This window comes from Halyomorpha halys, unplaced genomic scaffold (genome assembly GCF_000696795.3).
Source record: "Halyomorpha halys isolate HHAL.00 unplaced genomic scaffold, Hhal_1.1 Scaffold1675.1, whole genome shotgun sequence".
NCBI lineage: Eukaryota > Metazoa > Arthropoda > Insecta > Hemiptera > Pentatomidae > Halyomorpha > Halyomorpha halys.
The window spans coordinates 91820-100154 of NW_027111646.1; the positions used below are offsets into that span (position 1 = coordinate 91820).

General features: G+C 29.6%; 1 protein-coding gene across 1 annotated transcript in view; it reads right to left on the minus strand.

The window, feature by feature from the left end:
- Nucleotides 1-5258: 5258 nt before the first annotated feature.
- LOC106690355 (alpha-crystallin A chain) overlaps nucleotides 5259-8335 on the minus strand; it is a 4003-nt gene continuing 926 nt past the window's right edge. Inside the window, exons 2-3 of the mRNA XM_067049722.1 lie at nucleotides 6461-6910; nucleotides 5259-5912 (exon numbers count right to left, since the gene is read on the minus strand). Of these exons, the coding sequence (XP_066905823.1) occupies nucleotides 5781-5912; nucleotides 6461-6910 (582 nt within the window). The 3' untranslated portion in view covers nucleotides 5259-5780. The remainder of the gene's footprint in view (nucleotides 5913-6460; nucleotides 6911-8335) is intronic.

The window sequence follows — 8335 nt, forward strand, 5'->3', positions numbered from 1 at the left end:
GTTGAATTTGGCGTTAGTCAATTACATTAACTAAAAAAGGCTTATTTGGAAAATTACTGCCACCTTGAATTTATATAGATATATTTTTTCTGAAACGAATATATTTTCGTAAGTGAAAGTTGTGTGCGCACCAGACAAGATTTTTTCCCTTATTAATTAATTTCTCTACCGCTACAACCGATAAAGGATTAAGGGTGCAGTACTTTGTAAGGAAGTGGTGTCACTAGATCAACGGTTGGGCAAGGAGGTGATTTAGTCAGGATCACGCTCTACTCTCATATTTTTACCCAACTAAGAGTACCCAATTTATGAGGCTGGGTGGACCGCAGGAGGGCTCCAGAACCCACAGGGTTGTCTCACGACTACAGTGTAACCGAAAAAATTATCTGCTCAGCCGGATTCAAAAGTGGGTCCTTGGAGTTGGTAGCATCCTGCCTTACAACAGTGCCACAGCGCTCCCCTTTTTTCTTTATATTTAGGTAATATTCTTACGGGCTTTTATACAATGATATAGTTTGCTACATGCTATTTTTTGTAAAACCCTATATGATAACAAAACTAATTAAATCGATTTAAAAAAAAAGGAAATATTTTAATTAAATAGTTGAAAGATAGTAGTAGCTTATCGTAATATTCGAAATTATATGAGTGTGTGTTTTTTAAGATTGAGACTTGAGCACGTTTTGGCGATGAAACGAAGTAGTTATGCCTTCACATGGAGCATGTCTAATCTTTTCGACGTAATTAATTGTGAAATATTTACTTAAAACTAAAGAAAAACCTGCCAATTAGGAATGTCTAATGATATTTTAAATTATGTGGTCGTACCTCTAAAAACCTGAAAGCCTCGAACAATGCGAATCTAGAGTAAGCTGTGAATAACAAATAAGTTGGAAAATTCCAAGGAGAAATAAGATATATCCTAAGCCTCATAAGTTCCAAAGTAGTGGTAGAGAACTCTTATCTACTTGGAGACCATCCTAGTTCAAGTGTCCCATTTTAAATAAATCTATTTCGAATTATTATATTATTTTTTACAGTTAAATTTGACGGAATTAGATGAATAAATAAAGACCAGAGTTGAAATCCCAAAAATCCGAGACTACCCGATCTCTCCCGATTGCACACGGCTTTGTAATATTTTGTTACACTATTGTATTGTCCCCTTAATAAACTTTAACTTGAATTTTTATACAACAGAAAAATAAAAATTTGTTGTTAATAATTGTTGCCTTCCTCTTTTTCAGTTTTTAATTACAGACATTGCTACGACCAACACATAAACACCACTCAACACAAAACTTGAGGACGTAAGTAGGGTTGTAAGTAAAAACTGTGTGAATCTAACAAAAGATTTGTAATTATATTACAAATATATTTGTTTTTATTTTTAAAAAAAGAAGAGATTTTTTTTCTTCGTACCCTCCTACAAAATAGGTTATTGAATACACACATATAGGAGGTAGTTATATACATATTATACACATACATATATACATATACATAACTACCTCCTATTAAAAAAATGAGAGATATTTGTTAAACATTCCTTTATAATATTATTATCTTGAACTTTTTTTTAGAGAAAGGAGGATTGTTTTCTTTTATTCAGTAGACAAAGTTAATTTAACCTGATCTATATTATGAACAGGAAAAATAAAATGTTTAATGCAATAGTTGATATCTTCTACTACTCCATACATTAATAAGTAAGTCCAGCACTTGATAAATGAGTTATGTTTTTAGAGGTGGTAACTTACAATCATTTTGAAGTGGTAATGTTAGATCATCTGACTCCAATTAAAGAGATGAATAGACAGAATGGGACTTTGAGTGCAAGTCCTAGGGGGATGGACTCTTCGCTCAGCAGGGTACTAGTCTGTAGTCGCGATAGAGGAATGTATTTCTGATTAGGTACTCGCCGCAGGTCTTTGCAGGAAATAAACTTCGTTCAACAGAGTAATTAGTAAAAGAGCCCAAGAGGAGAAAAAAAGGCAGTTGTCTCGCCCCAATTTTTGATTACTTTAATGAAAACTATGAATAATTACTAGTCAAAATTGATGAGTCTGCCAAGTATAGGTAGGGGAATAAAAATGGCGGCTGTTTCAAAACGATAAAAAAAATTAATTTTTCATTTGGAGCACTATATCTTAAAATGTAGCAACAACACAAGATAACCTAAGAGAACGTCATTTAAAGAAGAGTAAATTTGCTAAACTATAGGCCCTAATAGAGTTATTTACGTTATATAGTTCTCGATATATAGCTTTTTAAAAAGCAACATTTCATAAAAATGTATAGAACGTATTGAAAAATCAGTAGTAGTTAGTAAATTTATTTTGAAAAATCTGTATCTCAATAAAAATTTGAAGTACAGATGTCTATTAGTACTCAAATTAAAGCAAGTTCAATGATCTATAAAGTAGTTTATGACATTTATTTTTGTAGGAGTAGTAGTTTTCATGAAATTTGCTAAAATAAATTGATTTATAGTTTTTCGGACAATATGTTTGATTTTTAAACACCTTCAAGAGAACTACGTGTAAGACGCTAGCATAATCCACGTCAGTGGATTGATATAATCTATTGTAATCTTTATTTATTCATATGATACATCTATGTAAATTACAATATCTTATATTGTTGTTACATGGGTGAAATTAAAGTATTTACAAGGGATAGTACAAATATTAATATACGGCGTTTACCTGTTGGCAGTAGTAGTTTTCGTGTTAGCTGGTAAGTTGCGTTATGCCGGGTCATAGTGGGTTTTGGCAGCTGTAGTACTTATGGTATAGTCCATCAGGTAGCGGTGATGCTACAATTTTTATTCCTGCAGGGAGCATTATTGAAAGGACCATTTCAACTAGCTTTGTTTCTTCGAACTAGCGGAGTGATCAATAAGCTATTCATGAAGTGTTGAAATGGCTTAGGACTCTAAATAAAAATAATCGAAAACTCGAAAATTGAGTTCCTTACTGATGCAACATCAGTGTTATACACTCTTAGTCGAAGTGGAACAAAGGCATGAGATGACTTTCCAAGGAATTTAAAACAAGATGATTTAGTTTGCCGAGATATGTACATACATTTTTCATTTGTTATTTAATTGTTTGATATTTTTTTTTTCTTCATTTACAAATAAACAAATGAGTATTGCAGTTAACCTTAAAATACTACAAGGAAGAAGCAGTTAATTCTCAGCATGATTTATTTTTTCCCCATAATACAGCATCCATTAATTTATGATTTTTATTTTGTTTTAGAGGGACTGAAAAAAAAAAAAAAAAAAAGTGCCATTCTCCTGATATTTATTAATTCATATTCTGTTTTTTTGTGTTTAGAGAGGTTTGATAACAAAAAAAAAAAAAAAATCAAATCCCATTCTGCAATGAATCCCTGGACACAGCAGTCTTGTTGGGAATAAGAGGGTTAACCAACTGGTCAAGGAGTATTGCCTTGGGTGTACAGTTCCACTGTAACCTCAGCCTTAAAGAACAAAGTAATATTTAGTAGCAGTAGTTTTCATATTTTAGCAAATATTATAAAATCTACTATTCTTACGAAGATAAACGTCATAAACTACATTATAGAACAATAAACCAGCTTTAATTTAATAGACATCTCTACTTCTAATGACTCCTGAAATTTAGATTTCCTAAAATAAATTCACAAACTACTTTTTTTTTTCAGAAAATGTTTCATGAAATGTTGCTTTTTAAAAAACTATATCTTGGGAACTATTGAACATAAATAGCTCTTTTCGTGGTCGGATTTTAGCAAATTTACTCTTCTTTAAATGATGTTCTATTAGGTTTCCTAGGTTACTATAAGTAATATCTAAAATTATCAAAAACAATATAAATCAACATAATGAAATATATGAAAGAAAATGATATATATGATGCAATGGGCAATAAAAAAAACAAAATATATGTTACAATGGATAAAAGATAAAAGATGAGCAATAATATAGATGAGAAAAAGCAATAAATTAATAAGCTAAAATAAATAAAGAATGTTCTAATAAGAAGGAACAAGGGGAAGAGATATGGAGAATGGGGGAAAAAAGAAAGAGAGAAATATTAAAAAAGACATGAGACTTACTTGCTTAGGCAGAGGTTCTATCACTTTACTGGAAGACAGGGGCCAAAAATAAGTTAAACCAAGTGGAAACTAACCATGAAATTTATTCTCATACTTACTTAATTTCACACGTTATTTTGTAATTTTACTCTTTAAACCTTTCATTTCTTTTCTTCTACTTCATTTATTTTATCTAAATGGTATTTCATACTAAGTAATACTTGCTGGTAATAGTTCCCACTTGGTTTAACCAATTCTTTTGCCCTATTTCAACCATCAAGTGACAGAACCTTTGTTTAAGGAAGTAAGTATTCCTGTTTTATTTAATATTTCTTTCTTCCCCCCCCCCCATTCTCCATATCTTTTCTTCCTTGTTCCTTCATATTCATTTTTCTGAATATTCTATATTTATTTTAGCTTATTACTTTTTTTTTACTCATCTATATCACTCTACATCTTTTATCCAAAGAAATATATATTTTATCTTCTTCCCCCCCCCCATTGTATTATATATATCAATTTCTTTCATACATTTCATTATATTGATTTAAATTGTTTTTCATTATTTTATACATTACTTACAGATCTTATTATGTTAATTCCATTACTTATTTAGATTTTCTTCCACACCTTCTATGATGTTTATTTATTCATTTACTGAAACACTGTCCGTTTTTAACCTTTTTATCATTTATTTTGTATAATTCTTATCTGTTTTATTAAATTTCATCTCATATCATTCTATCAACTTAATTTATTGTTATGGATACTTCCAAGTTTTATTATTATTGTTATTTGTTTTTTGTTTCTCTGAGTTCTGGTTGTTATCTTGTTTTTCAACTCTGATGAAGGGCTTAAATTCAGGTTGAAATGTCAGTACAAATAAGTTTTGATTATTGGTGTATTTTTTCCTGACTGTACCCCTGAGCATTTCCTCATATTAATCTAAGATCAACTATTTTTACTTGAATGATATCTCTATATTATGCATATGATATTTAATTAAATTAGGTCTGTGATTTGAAAACCATCATCATGATTAGCAAATACACAAGTTAAAGTTGCTGTTGATGGCCTACTTCCTGGAATGAAGCTCCTAATCATCATAATAATAGATAAATGACTAAAAAGCTAGGGTCATTGGAAACTTTCTTCACAAATAAAAAAACTGATTAAGATTTTTAAAGTTATTTATTTTTGGAAATATAATACTAAAAAATTAATCATTTACAACCATCAGAGTATAAGTATAAAAGAAATAAAATACAATATAGCTTTTTAAATTGCATTTTAAAATTAAATGAGGCAAAACTCAGAAATAAAATAAACATGTAATAGGACTTTGAATTTACAGCCTATTTTATAAGCCTATTGGAGGGTTATTCACAGGTATGATGAGGTTCAATATGGTTACCAAGGATGACAATAGAGTTAATACTGCTTTCATTCTGGTTAGACTATAAAGGACATAGTTTCACTATATTTACATGAAGATAGTAAAAATACATTAAAAAAAAAATTAAACATTAACACATACAAAATGATTAAAACCTTAAGGAATGATCTTAGCGAAATTAAAAATACCAAAATTATTAATACAAATTGAAGGGAGAAAATTTACTAATAAATATTCACTACACATCAGTCAAAGAAGAGAGTTACATTAAGAAAATTCTAAATTTAACTTAATACTATTAAGATTCCATTTGTGAATCATCTTTCTTCTCTTCTTCTCTCCGATCCTGTTGGGCTTGTGATGACTGTTTAACAGCTGGCTGATTAGTTTGAACTATAGGTATTTCCCGACCACTAGGTTCATCCTTTACCTAAAATAAAATTTAAATTAAATGACAATAACAGGAAGTTATTGTTTAAATAAAATTGTATCCAATTCAAGTCTTAAAACACTCTTTATTTTTTTTTAAAATGTGTTGAATTGATTTGCAATTAAAAGTTATGATATTTAAGGTGAAGAGTGACAAAATATGTAATTAGACATACCAAAGGAAAGCTTATAAATCAATATGATTCCACAATGTTTTATTGTCTCACAGAGTAATTTTGACAGAAATTAATGACCTAGGCAGAATATCCTGCAAAGTGAGTATAAATTTGTATTTAAGGTAGCTATTTTATCAATAATAATGTTGTTTGTTAAAAAGTAATTTATAATAAAAGCTGTTATTTGATAGATTTTGCTCGAGTCCGAAACTTGGACTTTAAAAGAAATAAAGATTGTTTTGAGACTTAAAGTGGATACAATTTATTTTATTTAGACAATAATAATCAATTTTAAGGAAGTGAAAAGATTATATAGAAAATAACAGGAGGTTTTAAACTTCCTTTATAAAAATGAAATAATTTATTAACTTACAATTTTGGGGGCAGAAATAGACAGAACCCCATCGGAAGACAAATGTGAACTCAATTTTTCCTGATCTACATCTTCTGGGATCTTATATCTTCTTGTAAACTGCCTGGAAATAAAGCCATGTTCATCTGATCTTTCCTCATGTTTTCCATCAACCACTAAGAAGCCGTCAACAACTTTCAATTTTAGTTCGTCAGGCTTGAACTGCTGAACATCCAAGTTGACTTTGAATTCGTTCTTATTGTTGGAAAATGTCGTGACATTCGAATCTCCAGCAGCCAAATTCTTCCATGGACGACGTAGACATTGCCCGGTTCTTGATGGCACTGAGGTTGGCCGATGACTTATTTGAAGAATATCTGCAGGTGTCAGGTAAAGCTGATGATCATTCCCCCAATGCCGGTGGTCATAGTCATCTGTCAGGGCGTTGATTAAATAAGGTAAAATTGACATCTGAAAAAAAAAAAAATCTATCAGCCAACTTAAGACAATTAAGTTTGAACAATTTATAGTTTCAAGGAAAAATTTTTGAAAGTTTTTTTTTTACAACACTTATTTTTGAAATTACATTTCTAAGAAACAATTATTTAAGTACAAATTACACTAATATTTTAAATTAATTAAATTACTGATTACAGTAATTACATAATAGCTTAACATCCTATCGTCTAAGAAACAATACTGTTATTATTTTTAAAACATAAAATTGCTTTATAAAAGAATACTTACAGAAATAAATTAATAACTTATATAGATTATTGACTATTCATCAACAATCTAATGATTATAGCATATTCCGACAAAACCTAAATAGTAATAGGTTATGGAGCACTATAGTACCATTCACAGCATTTTGAATAGTAAGAACATTTAAAATTTAGCAAAAAGACTATAGTACGAATGCATAAATAAAACTTTAACATGGTGGTTCCTAGTTTTAACAATTAAAATGTAGCTCATTACATATAAATTTTTATTAAAGACTGCGGCTTAAGCTTCAAGTAAAGTATTTCAAGGTAAGATAAGACTATTATAATAAGTTATTATCATGGAATGCCAATATTCACTCAAATTTCTTATTAAATCATGGAGATGGTCTTGGGTGCAGTCATAACAAAACAAAAATGTAAATATGCAAACTAGTAAGAAATAGTTAACAACTAGTAAATAGTAAATTGTAAGATGATGTATCAAGGGTTGGTGGATCCACAAAAATTCCTGCCAAGGGAATTGAACTCACATATAAATATTGGTCTATTGTTGTGGGTTTTAACCATGATTACTGCTGCTTTAATTACATTACAGCTATAGACTTCTACTTGCTCAAGAGACACACTTATCACCATTTATAGGTGTTGATGACCAAAAGGTTTTACGCCTTTAAATAATACTACACACTCATCACCAAAAGGATCCTTATTCATTGAGGTCAAGGACTAAAATTACTTGTATTGGTATCGCTCTATAATGTCAGATTTTAACTGACGACATTGACCGACTATTATCTCATTGAGTGTAATGACTACAAGCCCATCCACTATGTTGGAAAAGTACTTCGGAACTAGTACAAAGTTAAATAATCTGCCTATTTTCAAATTATTCTTATTAATAGTGAGGGTCACTCATATTTTCAAAATTTACAATATTAACTGTAATAATTAAGATTTTCTTCTGCTGCTCAAGAGTCAGTTCAAAACAGTTGAGTCAATACTGCAACATATTATTTTATGACCATGTATTCAATATTAATTATTATTACAAAGTAATTAATTTTGAAAATGTAATTATGGCAATTAAGAAAAATAAATAGTTAAACTCCACACAATGTTCAGTTCTTAAAATAGAGAAGCAATGTAAAAAAAAAAAAATTAGAAGTTA